Raw genomic sequence first — 25,054 nt, forward strand, 5'->3', positions numbered from 1 at the left:
ACAGCCATAAAGCAAATCTAAAGTGAAATTAGTGGGAGGGGCTTTCTTACTTTATAGAGCTTTTTTTTTTACGAATTTGTATATGCCCCTGAGTGCAGTTTGAGTCAGCAATATTTTAGGTAAAGTCTCTCGGAAAAGAAAGACTGTACATCTTATATTTGTGTATCTGCTAGAAGTTAAAGAAATAGTTCAGCCAAAAATAAACATTCTGTAATTGTTTTGGAGTCACATTATTTTGGAGTGGCATTAGGGTGAGCAATTTTCATTTTTGGGTGAAATATTCCTTTAAATTCCTCAACTTGAAGAGTACACATGCAAATAGAGAGCTTCAAAGTCTACAGACATAGACTAAAAGCCATTCAAATCCAAATTGTGTTTCATGAGTTCTTGAAATCTTACTGTTTGGGGGGTTTTATATCTGAGATGTGCTGATTAGATTTAGCGATTCTGTGTTTAACTATCTCTGACTGTGGGCTCCCTTGTGCGTAATGACTGATGACATGAAAGATGGACTGATGTGGTTATTGCTCGTCAGCTCCTTCAGACACTCATACAAATACTTACATCACAAAGTCCATTTGCAGAGAATGAATTACTTTTCATCTCATTTCTAATGTCTCATTCAATATAAACCATGGCATTGATTTTTAATTATTATTTTATAAGTCAACATGAAATCAAAATATATCCTATAATATCTTGCCAGCTGAATAGTGCTAAAATTTTCCAATATCTCATTCTTGATAGCCCAGTGAATGAAGAATACAAATATTTTTTTAGTCTGCATCAGTCCACACCCATTGTAATTTCCCACAGTAGGTGCTTGTGATCTCTGTCATCAGATCAGAGCATAAGCACATTGCATATTCAAGTAGAGAATGTTCAAATGGGTCCGTCATGAAATATTGATCAGGTTCAGATATCCTGGCCTGTTTCTGAACTCTGTGCTCTTTAGTAGCACCGTATATGAATAACTAATGCGTCATTATAAGGCAAGGCTTGGTTTTCTGGATATCACGGTATGATCCTTAAGGCTTATGTTTCGTTTTAAAGGCTTAAACTTGAAATTATATTTGTAGACAAATATAAACTGTGCCTGTGAATGAGTTTCAGCCAAGAAGTTGCCAGCATATATAGAAATTCCTTTAATGCTTTTTAAAATAGAATCTCAGGTTGATACATCATAAAGTTGGTTGGCAGAATGCCCAGAATATGCACAGCTGTAATGTAGTCAAACGATGCTTTGAAGAAACTAGAATATAAGATTTGATTTGTTTAACATTTTTGGTCTCTACATAACTCCTAAACTTCCATTTGCTGGTGTTGCATAGTTTTGATGACTTAACAATTATTCAAAAATGTGGAAAATAGTAATAATTAAGGAGTAGTGTGTGTGTCCAAACGTTTGACTGTTGGTGTACTCTAACAATATTTTCAGTTTATGTTTAGATCCTGTAAAGTGTTCACAATGAGTTGAGTATGCTTTCTTATGTGAACAGAACAGAAAACATCTGAAAACTAAACAAATGCATGTGGCATTATCCTGAACTTTGCAACCCAATCCTGAGCTGACTCTATCCAATAGTACACGCAATTAGGAAATAGCTTGTCCACTTGCAAATAATGTGATCTGCCTTGCTGGTTGTTGAATGGTTGGCTTTAAAGCAGAAGTTACTGGATAGCAGGCAAAGTATGCAGTGGAAATGGATTGAGGGGATAATTTGTTTTAGCTGAAATTTTATTTGATTTATGCATCCCACTTTATGAGTTCGCTTCAGGATTACTGCACACTCTAAACGTATTTAGTCTCTTTGATACACATTTATGAAAGTGAGTTGACAACCACCTGCATAATTTAGGCACATTTTTAATGGTATTGTTATGATGAGCAGGAAGGCAGACGAGGGGCGAGGATCTAAGTGCAGGGTTAGCTTTATTGGAAGGGTAGAAAACTAAACAAACAAAACCAAAACAAAGGAAACACCCACAATGGGGAAACACAACAAAAACACGGAAAACATACAATGGAAAACTGGCAGGATAAACGTAAAGAAACACGAAAACAAGCATCCATATACATCGACAATCAACAGGGGAATGGAGAAACAGCAGGGTTTAAATACACAGGAGACATGATGATGACAAACGACGATCAGGTGAGCACAATGACACAGGGCTGGCAGTGATGAGGGCCGGGAATCATGGGAAGTGTAGTTTTTTTACAAAGGGAATAGGAGTTTGAGACAAAGACTAGTAAAACACAGGGCAGACAACAAGGCAATCGTGACAGGTATATATGTCTATGTCATAAAGTACTGTACATACAGAAATGCTCAGCATTATTACTCAGAGCTGAGATGGAGATATGATAAACTGTAATTGTTTTTTCCTTAATCAGTATTTTTGTCTTTTTTAATTTTTTTTTCCCATTAAAGATATCTAAACATCCTTAAAGAAAGAAAATTGACTTGAGAATAAAAATTGCATAATATAGGCCATGTTTTTAGAGATGTCTAAAAGTTTTTAGGGAAGTTTATGCTTCAAACAAACAAACAAAAAAAATTGGCAATGGGGTAAGAAAAAAAATCGTAATCACTTTAAGAAATTTTATTTTTCTTATCTCGTTGGCAGGTAGTTTTTTCTTATTTTAAGCATAAACCTCACTAAATGTTGTTATATTTATGCCTAAAACAAGACTAAAACAATGTGTCAACAGGATAAGAATATATATATATATATATATATATATATACAGGTTTTACATCACTGATGATGTGTCGAGGTCGCACCTGCAAGGTGTATGTTAAATCAAAAGATGATCATTAATCACATACAATTTAGCTTCATTTTTTATATTTTAAGGATATTTAGAAATTGTTCCTGAAGAACAAGACACTGACATTGAATATTGATTAAGAAATATTTATAGCTGCATACATTGGCAAGAAAATTATCTGAACCCTTTGGAATTAAAAAATGGCCATATACATAAAATATGATCTCATCTTCATCAAAGTCAAAAGTGTAGACAAACACAATGTGCTTAAGACTAACAACACACCAACAGTAAAAATCCTTCATGTCTTTAATGAACACATTCCATTAAACATTTACAATGCTGTGGAAAAAATATGCGAACCCTTGGTTTTAATAACTGGTCGATCCTCTAGCAGCAATAACCTAAACCAAGCATACTGGATTGTCCATATTGGAATTTTGGATTGTTCTTCCTTACAGAACTGCTTCAACTCTTGCTCCATATTCTTAGGATGTCTGGTGTGAATGGCTCTCTTGAGGTCATTCCACAGCATTTCTATTGGGTTATGGTATGGGCTCGGACTGGGCCACTCCAAAAGGTGGATTTTCATTTTTTTTTTAAGCCATTCTGTAGTGGATTTAGTTCAGTGTTTAAGGTCATTGTCTTGCTGCATTACTCAGCTCTGTCGTACAGCCACCCTGACATTATTCATAATTCATTTTTCCCTCTATGGCAAATGGTCCAGGCCCCGAATCAGCCCCAAAACATGATGTTCCCTCCACCATAAATAATTGTTAGAATTATGTTGTCATGTTGGTATGTGGTGCCATTTTTACTGCATATGTAGTGCTGAGTGTTTTTCCCAAACAATTCAACCTTATTTTCATCTTTTTTCAGTAGCGTTGTGGAGTGTCAAGGTGCACAGCAATGTGTTTGTTAGAAAACAGCAGCTTCCCTCATGGTGTCCTGCCATGAACACTATGCCTGTTTAATGTTTTCCATATAGTAGACTCATGAACAGAGATGTTAACCAGTTTCCTTCAAGTCTTTAGCTGTCACTCTAGGGTACTTTTTACCTCATTGAGCATTCTGCAGTGTGCCTTTTGAGTCACCTTGTCTGGACGGCCACTTTTAGGGAGAGTAGTTACAGTTTAAATTTATAGACAATTTGCCTAATGTGATCTAAGCTCTTTTAGATAACTTGGTAGCCCTTTCCAGCTTTATGCAAAGCAACTATTCTTGATCATAGCGCTTCTGAGATCAGTATTTTGCCAGAACAATATAATAATTGATGTTATTAGTTTAAACTGAGTGTGTTTGTTCATTATTGTAACTGAGATGAAGATCAAATAAGATATTAAGACAAGTTTATTCATAAATGCAAGGTATTCCAAAGGGTTCACATACTTTTTATTTCCAAATTATTTTAGAGACATTTAAAAAGGTAGATTTGTTTCCCTGAGCAATGCAGTAATCTACTGCCATACAGTAATGCTCTAACGCTAGATCTTAGATGGAGATGGAGTATAATAGCTGCTGGGCAGGCAGCAGGAGCAGGTGTTCAGGGTTAATTTCCTGCCCATCTGCCGCTCCTGATTGGCTCTGACTGCTGTTTAAGCTGCCAGAGTTTCTCCAGCTGGAAACGCCACAAGCAAAAACAGGAACTCGATTATCTGCCCATTTTACAGTCCATTATTTTCCTGTCCTGCTCAAATCTTTGAAGACAACAAAATAAAACTAGATTTCTAAAGAAAATGTAGTGCATGCTTGTACAAAACTCACCTCCAGGTTGTTGGAGTTATGTACACTGCTCCAAGCTTAAAAAGCCCACCCCCATGTCTTTATAATATTTCAGAGCTCAGATATGACTAGTGTCCCAAACAGAGGCTCAGTACACTAGCCTAAGTCAACAGAAGTCTCTCCCATGTCTCTGATATTCTTGTGCTGAGATATGGCTGAAGAGTGCTACTTTGCAGTTTCTTGGGTGTTCTGATTTGTTGCTAGGCTGTTGCTAAGTGGTTGATGGTTGATCTGAAATCAAGTCTCTATAATATTTTGATCCATAGATACAGTCAGGTCCATAAATATTGGGACATCGACACAATTCTAATCTTTTTGGCTCTATACACCACCACAATGGATTTGAAATGAAACGAACAAGATGCGCTTTAACTGCAGACTTTCAGCTTTAATTTGAGGGTATTTACATCCAAATCAGGTGAACGGTGTAGGAATTACAACAGTTTGTATATGTGCCTCCCACTTTTTAAGGGACCAAATGTAATGGGACAGATTAACAATCATAAATCAAACTTTCTCTTTTTAATACTTGGTTGCAAATCCTTTTCAGTCAATTACAGCCTGAAGTCTGGAACTTATAGACATCACCAGACGCTGGGTTTCGTCCCTGGTGATGCTCTGCCAGGCCTCTACTGCAACTGTCTTCAGTTCCTGCTTGTTCTTGGGGCATTTTCCCTTCAGTTTTGTCTTCAGCAAGTGAAATGCATGCTCAATCGGATTCAGGTCAGGTGATTGACTTGGCCATTGCATAACATTCCACTTCTTTCCCTTAAAAAAATCTTTGGTTGCTTTCGCAGTATGCTTCGGGTCATTGTCCATCTGAACTGTGAAGCGCCGTCCAATGAGTTCTGAAGCATTTGGCTGAATATGAGCAGATAATATTGCCCGAAACACTTCAGAATTCATCCTGCTGCTTTTGTCAGCAGTCACATCATCAATAAATACAAGAGATCCAGTTCCATTGGCAGCCATACATGCCCACGCCATGACACTACCACCATCATGCTTCACTGATGAGGTGGTATGCTTTGGATCATGAGCAGTTCCTTTCCTTCTCCATACTCTTCTCTTCCCATCACTCTGGTACAAGTTGACCTTTGTCTCATCTGTCCGTAGGATGTTGTTCCAGAACTGTGAAGGCTTTTTTAGATGTTGTTTGGCAAACTCTAATCTGGCCTTCCTGTTTTTGAGGCTCACCAATGGTTTACATCTTGTGGGGAACCCTCTGTATTCACTCTGGTGAAGTCTTCTTTTGATTGTTGACTTTGACACACATACACCTACCTCCTGGAGAGTGTTCTTGATCTGGTTGTGAACTGTTGTGACGGGTGTTTTCTTCACCAGGGAAAGAATTCTTCGGTCATCCACCACAGTTGTTTTCCATGGTCTTCCGGGTCTTTTGGTGTTGCTGAGCTCACCGGTGCGTTCTTTCTTTTTAAGAATGTTCCAAACAGTTGATTTGGCCACAGCTAATGTTTTTGCTATCTCTCTGATGGGTTTGTTTTGATTTTTCAGCCTAATGATGGCTTGCTTCACTGATAGTGACAGCTCAGTAAATACCCTCAAATTAAAGCTGAAAGTCTGCAGTTAAAGCACATCTTGTTCGTTTCATTTCAAATCCATTGTGGTGGTGTATAGAGCCAAAAAGATTAGAATTGTGTCGATGTCCCAATATTTATGGACCTGAGTGTATGTGTTGGAAACCTTTTCAATTGAAGTGTATGGGATTATTTTTCATCTGTCAGGTGAAAATCTTAAATTGGTTCACTTAGACAAGCCATTGCACACCTCTCCTCAATAAGCTAAACGATTTGAGGTATCATTCTTGTCTGTAGCACAAATTATATTGTATGCATGAAGTTTTGTCCAGAAGAAGAATGACAAGTAGGACATTTAGTAATTGCTTTTGACCTTGAGAAATATCATTTTAAACCAGCACCCTTCATTTGCCTTTCCATATTGTGATCTTTATTTTATATTTTTTCTGAAAATGTGAACATTGAGTGCATTTCTGTGCAGATTACAGTCGCTTTAGACTGCAGCCATAGACAGGTTCTCCTCTAAATGTGTGCATGGTGCAATGGAGTGTGAAGTGGTGATTATGTGGTCCCTTCTCTCACTTTGTGTGTATGATTGAGAGAGGGAGAGACTCCTCATGACCTTTAAAGTAAGAGGGGAGTGTCAATCTGTGCTGCAGAGGCACCTCCCTCACTATTCACTCCCTCATATGAGAAAAAAATCATGTAACCATTTTTGTCCTTGCTATGAAATCCTGCTCTCTGGGCACATATGATAAATAATAAGTTTGTCTTCATTTGTGTCACTAATTCCATTCTTTCTCCTTGAAGGACACAGAGGCTATGAAGAGAGCGCTAGCACTGATTGAGTCAAAGATGGGTCAAGCTAAAGGCTGGTTGAGGGACCCTAATGGTCTACCAGGTAACATGCAATGACTACACACATAATTAATTGCTTTGGGTTATGAAATGCGTTATCAACTTTTCCTTAATATTTTGAAATAAATGAGTCCAATCAAACAGGATCATTTATTGATGGCAAAAACTAAGATGGCAAAAACGTCCCACTCTGAAATTTCCGCAAATCTGCATACATGACCATCCACATGTATCCACAACCACAAGTCAAATACTCCCGCCTATTTGCTATTCAGAAACTTAGCCCAACCTTTCTTATTGCGTTAATATGGAGGAAATAGGATAGAAACTATATTTCATAACATCATAAGAACCAATTATAAGAGTAAAAGGGAGTGGTGGTGGTGTAGATGGCTAAAGCACTAAACTGTTAAGCAGAAGGTTGTCAGTTTGATTCCCACAGCCACCACCATTGTGTCCTTGAGCAAGGCACTTAACTCCAGGTTGCTCCTGGGGGATTGTTCCTGTAACAAGGGCTTTGTAAGTTGCTTTGGATAAAAGCATCTGCCAAATGCATAAATGTAAATGTAAAATGTGGGAAAGTCTGTCAAACCTTGTGCTTTTACCTGCCTGCCACCCAACATATCCTCCCAAAGGATCCCAATGTTGTAGCTCATTTTATATGCGAAAAAGGTGCTTACGTATAACTATAACAGGCACACAGCAAAAAAACACCGGTTTAATTCTAAGGGTAAAAGAAAAGTTTGAAAATAGTCTTTAAAAATGAAATTATGACAAAACTAACTTTATATGTGGACCTATGTTGAAAATTTAATAATTAAAACAGTTAATAATGTGATCCCTTTAACTAGTCCAAGTCTCAATTAAACCTGTCATCCTGTGTGGTATAACATAATATTTGTGTAATGTAAAGTCATTTTATTGAAATGGATTAAAGATGTGTGTGTGTCTGGTGGCTTAGCTTTGCTTCTCTGACAGCTTCTGTGGATGTTCTTGTACAGGAGACCCAGGAGAGCATGCAGTGCATCAGATCCTGGATGAAGCAGGAAAAGTGGGAGAGCTTTGCGCAGGGAAAGAGAGGAGAGAAATCCTGGGAACAGCCAAGACTCTGGGCCAGATGACAGATCAGGTGTCAGATGTGCGTGCCAGGTACGCACCCCTTCAGTGCACCTGAAGAAAATAGAAATACAACGATAACTGTAGGAAAGCAATAGATTGCATGAGTGCCTGCCCACTTGTTCAGCCATCTGGGTTCCGGAAATATTTTTCCCATTCATTTTTCCCATAGACTTTTCATAAAATCCTTCATTAAATAATTAACCAACTAGCTCCAAAGTGAATCGCAACATTACAGACTTTGTTTTAAGGCCAAAAAAAATTTAAAATCAGACAAAAAGACAAAGGTATAAGTCTATGTACTTAACGTTCTTTCATGAAGCATGGACTACAATCCCATGAAGCATTGCGAATGACATAAGCATATACATAACTATGGAAATAAAACTACTTACTTTAGGTTGTATAAGTATAGAAAGAATATAGTATACTTTTATTGAGAAATATTCCAATATATAAGTAGTTTGTGAGTGCAGGGAGACTCGTTTGCATCATTCAGAGTGCGTCATGGGGGTGGGACATCCATCCATCCATCCATCCATCCATCCATCCATACATCCATCCATCCGAGGTGCATTTGTGCAATGATAAACACACTAGAACCAGCATACATGTATGCTATTCCCTCACAATGGATTTTTAACTGACACTGACATGCCTATGTTAATTTTATGGCTCTACGATGAATTAGGAAGTTCAGCACGTGTCGCAAAGCACCTAAGTCAAATTAAGATGAATAAGAAATTGAGTATAGATTGCAATATATAATGGTTTTGAATCGCAATACACTAAACATAAGAATTGCAATATTATCATATCACAACTCAGATATCAGTATAACATTGTAACACCAGCTCCCTGCTGATTCCCACCGCTAATCACCAGCCCATTATATTGCTGATTCAACAACCTAATAAATTCCTCAGTTCAGCATTTCACACAGAGAGTCAGAATCCCCCACATGTTCCTATAGCGCTCATGTGAGGTGAATTTTGCATTAATGCAGCTGCGTACTGTTCATAATGACATTCATTATTCTTTATACAACATATAATGCCTGCATGGTGTGTCTCAGGGGTTTTAACCTCTTGTAATTAGCAACACAAAAAAAAGTGTGTCAGGTTTTATGATAAACACATTAGATATTGTTTGTTAACCATCTTAATTCTCAGGGGATCATATATCCTTGACTGCTGAGTGCAGGGAAAGAAAGTAACGTTGCGGTACAGTATGGGCCCAAGGATGCTTGGAGCTACAGAGAGTGAGAGATCAGACACTGGGCTCTGACTTCATTAGAGAGACTCAAGGAAAGCAGATTAAGGCTGAAGTGCTGGATAATCGAAGGCTACCAGGGCACACTGCCTGCCCAGTGCAAACAGATCACTCTCACACACTAAGGCTCTTTATCTGACATTTTCATACAGTTCAAATGGTGATGGCATGTTAATGTCATGCATTGTTTTCTAGGTCAGTTCCAAGAGCATTCATTTTTTGGCATCTCTTAAGTTTCTGACCCTGTTTGCGCAAGTGGTCTGCATTAACCACAGGTGTAAACGGTGTGTGTTTGTATATATATTTATAAAAACACATAATGCAGTAGTCAAAAACCCCCCCTGACCACACTGCATTTGAGGTGTAAACGCTAATCCACCCTGAATGCGTCCTGGACAGAAGCAGAGCTCCACCCTTCACCTATCAATCAATTGCTGTGTTAAAAAAAAAAAAAAAAAGAGTATACATTTTGCCAGTTATGAACGGCTTTAAAAGGAAATAAATGTCCGATCTGAAAATTTGAAAAAGCCCTGTTGTCCTCCCTAATACCACTTCCAGTATCAAACTTGGTTTCCCTAGGATGTCTCACATCCAGGTACTCTCCAGGCTCAACCCTGCTTAGCATTAGTGGGCAACCAGGCAAGATCTGCAGGGTGATATGGCTGCTGGATAAATCACGAAGTAGCACACTGACATAATGACTGATGCAAGTGGTCATAGGAGATGCATTTAGTGACCAGGTGTAAACAGCGATGTGTCTCGCCTGACCACATGTGATCAGATCGCCCGAGACGCATCTTGATACCAGATGTAAATGGTTCATTATATGTCTATGATGACTTTTGCTGGTTTTGTGATCATGCAAATCAGCGGTTTTCAACTGCTTTTACATTGGACATTTACAAGTGGCGACCACATTACCAAATGTAAGGTTTATTTAATGTAGTCTTGGTCATATTTTCTTTGAGCTAGATGGACATACAGCATTTAATGTCAACAACAAAAGCTATGGGAAGTGTTTTTTACTGCATTTTAAAACTTAAAAAACCTATTTACTTTGCTATCCTAATAAAAGTATATGAGCATTTATGAGCATTTTTATTTTCCATGTTATCTGCGACCCCATTCTTCTATGTTGTCTCTCCAGAGGTCAGGGTGCCACCCCCATGGGCATGCAGAAAGCTCAGCAGGTGGCTCAGGGTCTGGATATTCTGGTGGGGAAAGTGGAGAATGCTGCTCGGAAACTGGAGGCCCTAACCAGTGCCAAGCAGGCCATCACCAAGAGAATTGACACTGCCCAGGTCAAAATCAATGATGGTTTAACAGAAGCATAAAGATCCTCTGAGGCTCCATTTATGGTTTTGTGTGTTCAGACTTTGGTATTTGTGCTTGTGCAATTGTGGAGTCTCTAGTAGTAGTTTTAAAGAATTTAAGAGATATTTATATGCATCCCAGAGGACATATGGGTACTTGTAATTAAAGACAAATCCTCATCTATATGGCTGTTATATAAATCTGTCTAGACATGTGTTATTTAGTGGTGATGTGCTGTGCAATAAGTATTTAAAGGGTTGATAACCAAAAAAACTCAGAACTTGTTAGTGCACTGACAGAAAACCACAGATGATTTCCGACAACAGCAAAGCAAATGATTATATAACAGACTGATTCCTTGTGCTGAGTGTCACTCCAGTATGTTAATTCTGATTCGGCTCTGTGTACTAGATTCTGGCATTCTACGTAAAAATATTTTTGAATAATAATGGCTTAATTCTCTGGCAACCAATTCCCTACATAGCTGTGATAGTTTCATGTCTCTCATAGTACTCTGTGGTCTCTTCTTTCTTTTTTATTTCAGCTTGTAATCAATATTTCATGTCCATTTATTTATTATTTGGTACGTAACCATGTAAAAAGTGGGATAATGTTGTCAAAATGTAATCTAATATAGCTAAATAAACCTCAGGAAGCAGTGTTGGGTAGATTACAGTACTTCTTAAATGTAATCTGATACTGATTACAAATTACACAAGTAAAAGTGTTATCAATTACATAATCTTTTAGACTATACTTAAGGTAATTAATCTGATTATATAATTTTAAGTGTATAAGATACTGATTTGTACTCCTTTCATTAATCCATGTAAGTTTATTCAGGACTATTTTCTCAAGGAATTGCAAATTGTATTTTAGATTTTTGTAAAAATTGTAACAATTTAAATGCAATCGCTAATCATGTATGTGTGTTTGCACAGTGTCTGCCAAAATTCTAATGGAAACACAAGATTACACTGTAAATCTTAATGATCATCCCTAAAATGTAAATAGTAATCCTAAAATCATAAAATGATTGTGCGTAAGCAAATTTTTTTTACTTAAATTCTAATTCTATTACTCATGGGTGCTTTTGTACAGAGCTGGCTGGCTGACCCTAACGGTGGCCCGGAGGGGGAGGAGAACATTCGTGCTCTTCTGGCAGAGGCAAAGCGCATCTCTGACTTGTGTGAAGATCCTAAAGAACGAGACGATATTCTGCGCTCCATCGGTGAAATTGCAGGACTCACTGCAAGACTGGTTGAACTTCGTAAAATGTGTGTAATTACAGACCTTCAGATCATATGGTTGAAGTCTTTTAAATTAAAGAACATGCATAGTTCATCATTGCTTTGAAAATCGGGCTTTTAACTTGATATCAATCATGCCAGTAATTTTTTTGAAAATGTTGTGTCTTTAATCAGCAAATGATGAAAAGTGTGAACATAATAAACTCTTACTGGCAAATGATAAAATGTGTTACCATGATTATCTTTTATCAGATAATATAACCAAGATTGCTTGCTTGGTTAGACGCTTAGTGTTTTTACACGCAACAGGGAAAGTGGCATGTTTTACCTGCATTGGATTTCTTATTTTGTCTTATCCTCGAGTAAGGTTGTTGTAAATGTTTAATGTTGGACTGTTTCTGTGCCATAGGGGTAAAGGTGATACTCCTGAGGCTAGAGCACTGGCCAAACATATTGGCACTGCTTTGCAGAACTTGCAGGCAAAGACTAACCGTGCCGTGGCCAACATGAGACCCGCAAAGGCGGCTGTTACCCTAGAGGGTAAAATGGAGCAGGCCTTGCGCTGGATCAACAATCCTGGTGTGGATGATCGTGGAGTAGGTGAGTGCCAACATCCCAGATCCATGCAAGCCCTGTAAAGCAAAGCATTACTGTTTAAATCAGAGGCATCATGATCAGTTTTTCTGGGCAAAAAAATAAAAAAAATAAAGTAGCTTGGCAGCCCATTTTCTGTACTGAATTAAATAAATATATATTACTGTTATGGTATCTTTGTCTGTGTATAGCCTAATGGTCCTCTGAGGCCATTTCTTTTATCCCAAAGGATGACACAGGTATGTTGAATGCCTTATTCATTTGTTTGGAGTTGGAAACTTGACTCTAGACCTTTTAGGTAATGTGACGTTGATTCCTCTATCCCTGTTGTATTCATTTTCATAGTTACAATATTTCAGACCATAAATAGCTGTCTAGTGTCCTATTCACAGCAGCTCATATTACTTTCAGACTGACATTAAGTAAGTCATGGTGTAATTTTAGACCAGAAATATTCAGTCCTGCTTTTGGAGATACCTTCCTGGAGCATTTAGGTCCAGGGTTCCAGTTTATATATTTACTTTGCACAGCAAGTATGTACTACATATTGTATTTTTATTTCATATTAAGCATTTTGTAAAAGTAAAAGTGCACATGCTGTATAGTAGTCATTTATTGCCTATTTTATACTGAGACATACAAAGATTCACTCCAATAGGGGGCGCTATGTGGCGAAAAAAGGAGGTTCAAGTCCCCAGACACATAAGTCAAGTACCAGGCGTGGTATCGTTTGAAAGCTTACAATCTGAGCTTTTCATAGACAACCATCACTTCTGCATTTATGTTGCATAAAATAGCAAAATAAGATCTGAAATAATCCACTTCACAAATAAGTGCCACCTAGAGGTAATGTGGTTAAAATATTAATATGAATATTAAAGTCTTTCAAATAGCACCTAAATAGACATATTATGTATCAAATGAAAGCCCTCTCTCTCAGGAATGCGACTGTATAGTTTTTGTTGTCAAAGTAACAATAATACGACAGTTTGAAAGATTTCCACAATATGATTTCTGTAAGACATCAAATACAAATGTCTCTGTAATGGGTTCTGTAGTCAAGGAGGACACGAGTAGCTCCACTCAAGGTAAATATTTTATTACAATTTTACACCGCTTTTCATTTTTAGCAATTAATTCACTCCCAGACTCTCTCTCCCAAGTGTTGGTGGCGTGGGTCTTTTATCCGCTCTCCCTGTGCTCACTGGAATTCAAGACAGGTGTTAGACATATTTTAGCTCAGGTGTAAGTGCCCTTACTGCTTCCCTCTCTCCGGATGGGCTCTTGACCACACCCCCCCTGCCACAGTCTCATTTATGCACCTATTGCATCTGCTGTAAGCTCCAAATAGCTAAACTTTATATATGCTCATACCATAGACAGTTTTCTAGAAAATGTGCAATTTTTTACTTGCCTGTAAGCTCGCTTGTGAAAATAATCCAATGTTATATCTTAGATGTCCAGAACAAAATATGCTGCACAGCAGGAAATGCATGCTAAACATGCATTTTTATAAATAAATAAATAAATAAATAAATATATATATATATATACACACACACACACACACTACCGGTCAAACGTTTAGGGTCGCTTACTCATTCTTTATTATTATTATTTTTCACATTTAAGGATAATAGTTAAGTCATCAAAACTATAGAAGAACAGAAATGGAACTATAGGATTTATGTTGTGACTAAAAAAATCAAATAAATAAAACTATTTTATATTTTAGCATCTTCAAAGTAGTCACCCTTTACATCGAATTTGCAGACATGTACTCTTGACATTTTCTCAACCAGCTTCTTGAGGTATCACCCTGGGATGCTTTTTAAACAGTATTGCAGGAGTTCCCATCTATATGCTGGGCACTTATTAGCTGCTTTTCTTTATTATGTAGTCCAAGTCATCCATTTCAAAAATGAATATTGTAGTTTGTAATGAAATAAATTAATATGTTGGTACAATTATATATTTGTCTATAAGACTAACTTCAAACATTTAAGCATACACCTTCAAATCAAAAGAAACATTTCTGTCAAGTGACCCCAAACTTTTGAACGGCAGTGTATATGTAAACTCAGCAAAAAAGAAACCCTTTTTCAGAATACTGTATTTTAAATATAATTTTGTAAAAATCCAAATAATTTTTCAGATCTTTATGGTAAAGTGTTTAAACAATGTTTTTCATGCTTGTTTAATGAACCATAAACAATTAATGAACATGCACTTGTGGAACGGTCATTAAGACACGAACAGCTTATACATATATTATTCATCATAAGATTGTAAATATACAATATTATTTATGAACAATTTGAGTCTTTTTGTTATATATTTGGTTTTCTGAAAATTAGACCAAGTTATGACAATTTGTCCACAGAATCTGTGAATGGTGAGCTTTTAAATTTGAGTGTGAAAAATTGCAGACGGCAGCCCAAAATGCCCCAGAGTTAGGGAGGTTAAACCTCTTATAATTTTTAACACCTTTTGTTTGCAGTGAACTGCATGTCAAAAGCATTGTCAAGGTGTACTTACCTGAATTTGAGCATCTTATCTCTGTCTATAGGCCAGGCTGCTATACGGGGGCTCATAGCAGAGGGCCGTAGGCTGGCTAACTCTCTACCAGGGCCATACAGACAGGAGCTGCTAGCAAAGTGTGAGCGAGTGGAGCAGCTGATGATGCAGTTGGCAGATCTGGCAGCACGGGGAGAGGGAGAGAGTCCTCAGGCTCGCGCTGTGGCCGCTCAGCTTTTGGAGGGAATTAAAGTAAGATGGCCAGATATTGTGTACCCCTTTTCTATTAAAAGATTCCCGGTATCCCTCTAACAGCAGATGTGTGAGAAGCATAATCTGATGTTTAGATTTTCTCAGATGGGAAGTGCCAGTGAGATTGTGAGTTGCTGACTCTACAGAGGATTGGAGTACACAAAGCAGCAGAGGGCTTTTAGCTCAGTAGAATATAAGCCAATATCACCCTCTGGTGGAAAATGTTGGCATCATCCTGCTTCAACGAGTGTTATACACTGTTCAAAAGTTTGTGAACACCCAAACAACACACAGATATGTGCTTTTTCAGTATTTTATTTTAAATCTCTTGGCATTAATAGGGAGTTGGTCCTCCTCCTACACCAGACTTTGCAAAAAAATTCCCTGTGGACTTTGCTGTGTGCACAGGGACATTACTGTCTTACTGGAATAGAAAAGCACCCTCTCCAATCTGTTGCTACATTCTAGAGAATTGTGTTTAAGTTCTCAAGAATTCTCAAGAATCTCATTATATGAAGTACCACTAAGATATGTCCGTTAATTAGAAGGTGGTGTCCCCTAACCTTTGACAACATATTGTATTTTCCTTTGGAATTTCCCAATAAATGTAAAGATGTTTTGTTGTTTTGAGTTAAATATCTCCTTATATTTTTTTTAGGATCTGAAGGCAAAGATGCAGGAGGCAATGACCCAGGAGGTGTCTGATGTTTTCAGTGATACAACCACACCAATTAAGCTTCTGGCTGTGGCAGCAACAGCACCTCTTGAGGCCCCAAACAGAGAGGAGGTCAGTGAAGCATGCCTAAGATGCAAGAGAGATCTCTCACAATTTTGGCAATTGTGGTTGTTTTGCACTGTCAGATCAAATATGCCAATGCATGTTTAGCTTGTTATCTAAATGTGGAGTTCTCAATGATTGTAATTACGACAGATTAAATCTCAAACACTATCCATAATGCTCAAATACAAATTTAGCCATTTTTAGAACTGAATAAACACATTATTTAGTCTCCTTATTAACTATTTTCCCAAAAGATAGATGGTCTTTCCTGTAACGATGTATGGATGCGAATGTTGGACAATCAAGAAAAATTATAGTCGGAAAATGTACTCCTTCCAACTCTGCTGATGGATAGTTTGAGGAACTTTATCCACCGCATCACCAAGAGTCGGACATGGATAGATAGATAGATAGATAGATAGATAGATAGATAGATAGATAGATAGATAGATAGATACTTAGATACTTAGCTATCTAAATGGATACATAACATAAACTTCTGTTGTTTTTATATACAGCAGATTATAATTAACATAGACTAACCCTGACTCACACTTTTGCATTTTTTGAATTTTTCAAAAACATTATTGACTTAATGTTAGTGCTGCCAATTTATTAAAATTAGGGATGCACCGAAATTTCGGCTGCCGAAAATGGCACTTTCGGTTTTCGGCCGAAAGAGAAAAAAGGCCGAAAATATGAGCCGAAAATATATACCTCCTCGCCCGGCCCCTCAGTGCTCAGATTTCAATTTGGATCGATCTAGCCCTTATCACAGCGCTACCAAACAAAGGCCGATCATGTCAGCGGTGTGGAAATTCTTCAAAGTTTCTGATAAGGACATCAAATTTGCGATCTGCAGTGTTTATTCAGCAGAACTTTCAAGATATATATATACAGAATACAGCAAGAGATTCTACAGGAAAATGTCACAACTAGCGCAGCTACAACACAACTTGAGACGTATTTATCTGAACTACGCCAGAAGCGACAATAACCTTGACTACGGTCGCATAAACAAAGCCCACTTTCCGTTGCTTACGCGGATTGCACACAGGTATCTGCCCAAGCATCAGCACAGAGAGTGAGAGACTGTTCAGTGCAGCATCTCATGTTCTTGATGAGCTTAAGTTTAGCAACTTTTGTTCTTGAAGAGAAACGTATCGGTTACCTAACGTAACCTCGGTTCTCTCTAGATGAGGGAACGAGTATTGCGTAAGCTAGCTTACGCTACGGGAAAGATTCATCTTTTCTGAGATATTGAAGCCAAAAAATTATCCTTAATTTTTGTATCCATTGTCAACGCAGTGCGGCAGCTGCAGACCTTGAGCGGGCTAGCTAGCGAGCTCATAGGTTGCTCTGTGGCAACTGCTGCAGCCTATAGACAAGCTTGGGCGAACTCGCATCCAATGAGAGAGCGTCCGGCGCTCACTGCATCAAAGCCCGCCAAAATGGGCGTGACTAGAGTGCATATAAGCGTAGTTCGTAGGCTGGAACCCTGGTTTTCATTGACTGAAGCGAAAAGTCGCCGTGGGCGCGAAGCACGGCCGGCTACGCAATACTCGTTCCCTCATCTAGAGAGAACCGAGGTTACGTTAGGTAACCGATACGTTCTCTTACGAGAGGTTCTCTCGTATTGCGTAAGCTAGCTTACGCTCACGGAACCCATTGTCAACGCCGTCGCGCTCAAGCATCCACTGTATGAGCCCCAGGGAATTAAGGGGGACCGGGGAGCCCTTATGAGTGGGGAAATAATATTGGCCGGCAAGAATGCGGGTCATTGATTGTGTAATACATAAGCACATAGTAGGGCCGGGAGCGACAGAGCGGCGGTGCCGGTCTGTGTGGAATGTGTCCCATCAGTGCAGCTCACCAGGGAAGCTGTAGCGTATTAAACCGCTAGTAGTTTTGCCTGCAGAGCGGGCACTTCCATATTGTAAAATCTGACAAAGGTGGAGGGAAGTCCATCCGCTGCCACACATATGTCGTGAATGGAAATTCAGCTGGACCATGCCCACGAGGATGCCATGCCTCTAGTGGAGTGAGCCCTAATGCCCAGCGGGCACGGCAGGTCTTTTGACGCCGTATGCAGCAGCAATAGCGTCCACTATCCATCTAGATAGTGTCTGTTTCGAGCGGCGAGACCTTTGGTGCGCCCTCGAGCGAAAGCAAAAGCTGCTCGGGCGTCTGAAAGCAGCGGAGCGCAGTATACAATCTCAGTGCTCTGACCGGGCAAAGGAGATTGGCGTCGCGTTCGCTATCCGGTGCTGGCAGCGCCGATAGGAAATGACCTGTGCTCTGAAAGGAGTACCGATCACCTTGGGAACATAGCTGTGTCTAGGCTTTAAAATGACCTTGGAGTCACTTGGTCCAAACTCAAGACACGCAGGCTGACAGACAACGCGTGAAGGTCTCCCACGCGTTTGACTGATGACAGGGCAGTCAGAAAAGCGGTTTTGAGTGAAAGGTATTTCAAATCCACGGATTGAAGTGGTTCGAAAGGGGGCTTTCATAGTTTCGAGAACTATAGAAAGATCCCAGATAGGAACCGATGGGGGGCGCGCGGGGGTTCATCCTTCTAGCTCCCCTGAGGAAGCGGATGACCAGCTCGTTTTTACCCCATGACTGGCCGTGCAGGGGTTCTCCCAACGCGGGGCTATGAGGAGCACCGAGTGACGCGTTTCCCTGATCCTCTGCATTACCTGTGGCAATAGCGAGACGGGAGGGAAGGCGTAAAGCGGGCGTCTGGGCCAGTACTGGGCAAGCGTCCTCGCTTCGAGAAAAATATTGGGCAGTGAGAGTTCTCTTTGGATGCAAAGAGGTCTATCTCTGCTCTGCCGAATAGGTGCCATAACGTCTGGACTGTTTGAGCGTGCAGGGACCATTCCCCTGGGGAATATTGTCTCTGGACAGTCTGTCCGGGCCGTCGTTCAGGTGGCCTGGCACGTCGCGTCGCCCTCAGCGGCGCAGGTGGCACTGGGACCAACTCAGTATGCGTTTTGTCAGATGGAAGAGGTTCCTGGATCTGACACCGCCCTGACAGTTTAGGTAGGATACCACAGATCTGTTGTCCGAACGGACCAGGACGTGGTGACCCTGAATGACCGGGAGAAAGCGCGCGGCGTACTCGACCGCTATCATTTCCAGACAATTTATGTGAAGGAGCTTTTCCTGAACTGACCATAGGCCGAAAACCGGAGAGCCCTCGCGAGACCGCGCCCCAACCCGTGTTGGACGCGTCTGTCGAGATGACTTTCGGCGAGATACAGCTCCCATTGTCACTCCCGCTGATACCATTCGGCCACTGTCCAGGGCTGCAGAGCTGATATGCAGGTCTGAGTCACCTTGATGGGCTGGCGGCCTGTGGCCCAAGCCCGGCGAGACGCGGGTGTTTAGCCAATGCTGAAGCGGGCGATGTGCAGTAAACCCAGCTGAAGTACTGCTGCTGCTGAGGCCATGTAACCTAGCACTCTCTGGAATTTCTTCAGAGGCGTGAGGTTGTTCATCTGAAAAGATGCGGCTAGTCGCTGAACACGGCGTCGGCGCTGTGTAGATAAGCGAGCCGTCATTGCCACGGAGTCTAGTTCTATTCCCAGGAAGGAAATGGTCTGACTAGGCTGTAGTGAGCTCTTGGTCCAATTGACTGCAAGACCCAAACTGTTCAGATGGCTGAGGAGAACTGCTCTGTGAGACAGAAGCTCCATATGTGACTGAGCCATAATCAGCCAGTCGTCCAAATAGTTCAGAATTCGCAAACCCTGACTCCGCAGGGGTGCGACGCCGCATCCATGCACTTCGTGAAAGTACGGGTGCTAAGGACAGGCCGAACGGAAGGACGGTGTATTGATAAACCTGGCCGTCGAGGCGAATCTCAAGAATGGCCTGTGACGGGATTTATCTGAATCTGAAAGTATGCATCTTTCAGATCGAGAGAAATAAACCAGTCCCCTAGGCACATGCGCGAGGAGTTTCCTGATTGTAAGCATTTTGAACGGTCTTTTGCAAGCACCTTGTTCAAAACCCTGAGATCTAATATGGGTCTGAGGCCGCCGTCTTTCTTGGGAACAAGAAAATAACGGCTGTAAAGCCCGACTCAGCTCAGAGAGGGTGGCACTTTTCTATGGCCCTTTTGCACAGAAGGCTTGCTATTTCTGAACGAAGCATGCACGCTGCTTCCGTGTTCACAGTGGTTTCGAGCCACGCTCTGAAGCGAGGGCGGCGATCGAACTGTAGCAAATAGCCCTGTTGTATTGTGCTTAACACCCACTTGGATATCCCTGGAATAGCTTCCCACGCTTTGAAGCGTAACGCTAGAAGGTGAATGGCCAATTCAGCTCTGATTGCCGCACACAGAGCACTGAACAAAATGTGTGAGCACGTTTAGTGTGTTCATGCATGATTGCTCGCAGACAGCATGAACAGGCTGTTTTGTGAGTGACTTCCGATTGGAATGAATGGGGAAAGAGTCACATCTGTTACGTGATCGCTAAGCACGGGACTTACACACAGAGGAATGGTTGCTGGCCGTGTAACAGAGCGGGCAGAGAATGGGCGCACGCACGCATTTGTGGGCGCATTTATTGACTCTAGCGCTCGAGCGGTTCGTAACCGCTTTATGTGAGCGTGCTCTGGTGGGGACACGAGACATGCAGTGCTTGTGTGCAGAAGTGAACACTGGATTGTGGGCACATTTTCTGCACATAGGGCTGGTCGTGTGACAGAGCGGGCAGAGAATGGGCGCGCAGACGCATTTGTGGGCGCCTTCATTGACTCTGATGCTCGAGCGGTTCAGTAACCGCTTTATGAGAGCGTGCTCTGATAGGGGCACGGGATGTGTTATGCTTGTGTGTAGGGCTGAACACTGGGTTGTGGGCACTTTTTCTACACATAAGACATGTTTGCTCTTTACAAGATTTATTTGGGTCGCCGTGAAAACGGCGTTTGAGTGCAGAGCAAGCGGGCAGTGTCACCGGCTTGTTGGCTGCTAAATTCACCACTGTAGTAGCCTGAGAGAAGGGGACTGACAGGGGCAAAGCTTTGACGGTGGTCCGCCGCGGCGTTTGTTCAACACAGTTAGGAAGACTTCGGCTGCTCGGGTTTCAGCGTTACCTTAGATCGAGGCCCGCTGGGGCGGCGGTCTGCGGCGGCTGTCTGAGCCTGATCGAGGGCGGCCGCCCTGTCGACGCTGAGAAGTCTGAGATTGTTGAACTGGGCGCTGTGAAGAGGCTCGTGCAGGAGGCTGATCACGTGAGCGGCCTGCAGAGGAGATAGGCGACGCCGCAGGAAGAGGTTCATGGCTTGGGTGGCTTTCTGGACTTCTGAGAAGCGGTCAACAATGCCACTCACCGCGGAGCCGAAGAGACCGGTCGGAGAGAGCGGTGCGTTGAGGAACGTGGAGCGCTCTGCTTCTCCCATGTCGGCTAGTGTTAGCCATAAGTGTCTCTCGGTCACAGTCAGCGAGGCCATGCACTTCCCTAGAGCTTGGGCTGCAGCTTTGGTAGCGTGAAGGGCGAGGTCTGTCGCGCCAGTAGATCAGTAACAGCCTCTGGGTGCCTGCCTTTCTCATCCCACTCCGAAGAAGGTCTGCTTGTAGGATCTGTAAAGCGGCCATTGAGTGCAGAGCAGATGCGGCTTGGCCGGCGGCGGAATAGGCGCGCCAATATAGGCGGAAGTCGCTCTGCAGGCCTTAGACGGGAGCACAGGCTTGGAACGCCATCTCGCGGAGGGCGGACAAAGGTGTGCTGCTATCGAGTCCTCGACCGGGGGATGGAGGAGTAGCCTCTCTCAGTGGCGCCGTCCACCGACGCAGAGAGGTGGAGACGTGTGAACGGGTTCTGGCTGAAAAAGGAGCGCTCCACGACTTTGCAAGCTCCGTATGTAATTCCGGCAGGAAGGGGCGGCCCGGGCGCGGGTGTAGAGCGGCGATGGCTTTGAAGAAAGCAGCCGTCGAGTCTGTTGGGTGCCTGCTCAGGGGCGGTGACCACTCGAGCCCGAGGCGGTCGACGGCCTCTGTGAGGAGGCGTGTTAACACCCCTTCGACTCGGAGCGGGTCCTGCTGGATTCCTGGGCCGAGGAGGAGGCTTGGGAGCCTGTCCACTCCTCGCTGTCGGAGCCATGATGGAACAGCGGCCCTTATCCTCCGCCGTCATCCGAGATGGCAGCAGTGCGGCCGCTCGGCGGCAACTGCGCTGGCGTCCGGGGCGGGGAGGGTGAAAGCGATGCTCGAGGGAGAGGCTCCGGCGAGGCAGTCGCTTCAACCACAGTTTCCGGCAGCCTTTGTGAGCGGCGCTTCTTCCTGCGCGGCTGAGGGTAAAGCGGCGTGGCGGTTTCTTTGACGCCGGTCGAGCCGCAGGGTCGACATCGGTAGCTCCTCGCAGAATCGCATCCGCCCTCAGTGAGGGCGAGCTCTGCGTGCCCCAGTCCCAGGCAGAGAGCGCAGATGATGTGGCGGTCTCCTGTGCTGAGAGGGCGCGACATGAGGCGCAAGTGGAGCGAGGCATCTTGAAAAAGACGCTCGTACTCTTTTGTGAATAGTTCGTGAGAACTAGCTTGCTGAATAAAAGGATACGTCGTTGGATGGCGTAGCTCGCAGGATGGCTGAAGGTGGCTGAGACGGCCGGCTTCTTCTAGCGCTGTCCACGCTTGCTAGATGCCCCTCGAACGGCGACGCGGCTTCCAGGTCAGCGATGCGGAGAGCTTCGCTGAAGAGATGAAAATCAGGGTTCCAGCCTACTGAACTACGCTTATATGCACTCTAGTCAAGCCCATTTTGGCGGGCTTTGATGCAGTGAGCGCGGACGCCTCTCATTGGATGCGAGTTCGCCCAAGCTCGTCTATAGTCTGCAGCAGTTGCCACAGAGCAACCTATGAGCTCGCTAGCTAGCCCACTCAAGGTCTGCAGCTGCCGCACTGCGTTGACAATGGATACAAAAATTAAGGATAATTTTTTGGCTTCAATATCTCAGAAAAGATGAATCTTTCCCGTAGCGTAAGCTAGCTTACGCAATACGAGAGAACCTCTCGTAAGAGAACCTGTCGCTTGTACTTAAATAGAAAGCGGTCCAATTTGATGTGTATAGCAATTACATTACACTTGTTCTTCACTTGAGGATACATCTGTCGTTTACAGTTGAGGTTGGATTTAGTTCAATTACTGTTGTTTTGCACAATCATTTTCACTTAAAGTGTACACACGTTTACATAAACAGAACAGAGCACTGATCTATATATATAATTATATATTATAGTTATATATAGATCAGTGGAATAGAGGCCCTCTGCCATTCTGTGTTCTGCCTTTTTGTTTTAATTAAAATTACTGTTGCATATTTAAACTTTTTGAAAGATGCTAGCTAAGTTCATTACTTGACTGTTGTTTTGCATATAATAGTTTTCTAAAACTTTACATTATTTGGATAATTGTTAGTAAAATCTGTAAAATTAGATTTTTACAGAACTGAAAGAAGAATAATATTTAATATGGTTTTAATATATTTTTTGTCCAATTTTGTTGTGCTACTTTCAATAAAAGTGTGATTTATTTTATTGGTTTGTAGTTTTTCAATTCAGATTAATTAAATTCATGAAATTAATGAAAAAGTATCAAATTAATACAATTATACACAACATTTTTTTTTTTAAAAAAGGTAAAAATTTCGGTTTCGGTTTTCGGCCAAGTGCATCCTGGATTTTCGGTTTTGGTTTCGGCCCAGAATTTTCATTTCGGTGCATCCCTAATTAAAATATTTCATTGCTATTAATCGCATGAATGTTATTCTTTTATTTAATGAGTTTTAAAGTGCAGCATTTTGACTATATATACTTCCTGTTAAAATGCCTTTTAGTTCCTTTTTACAATTGTTTTTTAATCAAAACTATATGTAACAATAATACTTTTATTAATATTTTTCAAACAAAGCCTTCCACAATATAAAGATAGAAATGCACTAATATTGCACAAATTCAAGTAACATTAAATCTCAAGTTTCATCTGGGTTTGTTTTGGACACAAAATATGGTTAAGAGGTCCTTTCTCCATTTTTTGATAATTGACATGGATTCACTGTTGTGTGCAGGGACGGATTACCGACAGGGACAATGGGGCCAGTGCCCAGGGGCCCTTGACTATCAGGGAGCCCTTGACTGCCCGGGGGTACCCTGGGCTTTAAGGATGGGTGATCTTGTTTGGTGATCCCCCGACTTGAAAACCCTTTTGGGCATGAACAACGAACCCCCCCTGCTTAACAACTTTTGTGTGAAGGGGAGCCCTTGGAGATATTTTTCCCCAGGGCCTTTGCAAGTCATAATCTGTGTGTTTTTGTTTGTGTGTGTGTGTTGTGTGTGAGTTTAATGACCCCTGACACATCGCAAAGATTCCACTCTGTTCCAATCAGTGTTCAGAACTGTCACGGAGAATCTATGTCAACAAATTAATTGCATTAATCGCAGTAAAGAAAAAATAAGACGTTAAACATTTAAAATTTAACTCAAGAGCTAGTGTGTTAATTCTGAAAGCTCTACTTGATTTATATATCAACATCTCAAATGTCCCCAAAGGAAAATATTTCAGATTTCCCTCACATCTGCTGTTGACTTGATGCAATAAGAGTTTTTCGTTTTCTGTTTCCACCAGGTCTTTGTGGAAAGGGCATCTAATTTTGAGAATCATGCCAGCAGACTGGGTGCTACAGCAGACAAGGCTGCTGCTGTGGGAACAGCCAATAAGAGCACAGTCGAAGGCATTCAGGCGGCAGTGAAATCAGCCCGGGATCTCACACCTCAGGTAAATGTGAAAGTCATGTCGAGGGCAGCTTTTATATAAATGTACTGTATGTCTGTGGATGCCCTTTCCTGAGCTTATGCCACAGTTACTTTCAGTAATGCCGTGCTTGAGCCAGAGCCAGTCTGGCTACTAGCACCAAGACCAAGTCTCAAAATTGCTCACATACAGACAGGGTTGGGAGGGTTACTTTTTAAATGCATTTCACTACAGACTACAGAATAC

The 25,054-nt window shown here is 41.7% G+C and overlaps 1 protein-coding gene across 2 annotated transcripts in view; it reads left to right on the forward strand.

The window, feature by feature from the left end:
• The window catches only part of LOC127661104 (vinculin), a 74,265-nt gene that overhangs the window by 32,650 nt on the left and 16,561 nt on the right, over nt 1–25,054 (forward strand). For both annotated transcript variants that reach the window (XM_052151675.1, XM_052151676.1), the window contains exons 7-14: nt 6,907–6,997; nt 7,956–8,103; nt 10,490–10,643; nt 11,758–11,933; nt 12,316–12,506; nt 15,070–15,269; nt 15,928–16,056; nt 24,683–24,832. In XM_052151675.1, the coding sequence (XP_052007635.1) occupies nt 6,907–6,997; nt 7,956–8,103; nt 10,490–10,643; nt 11,758–11,933; nt 12,316–12,506; nt 15,070–15,269; nt 15,928–16,056; nt 24,683–24,832 (1,239 nt within the window). The remainder of the gene's footprint in view (nt 1–6,906; nt 6,998–7,955; nt 8,104–10,489; nt 10,644–11,757; nt 11,934–12,315; nt 12,507–15,069; nt 15,270–15,927; nt 16,057–24,682; nt 24,833–25,054) is intronic.

The sequence above is a fragment of the Xyrauchen texanus genome, chromosome 20 (assembly GCF_025860055.1).
Source record: "Xyrauchen texanus isolate HMW12.3.18 chromosome 20, RBS_HiC_50CHRs, whole genome shotgun sequence".
Lineage (NCBI taxonomy): Eukaryota > Metazoa > Chordata > Actinopteri > Cypriniformes > Catostomidae > Xyrauchen > Xyrauchen texanus.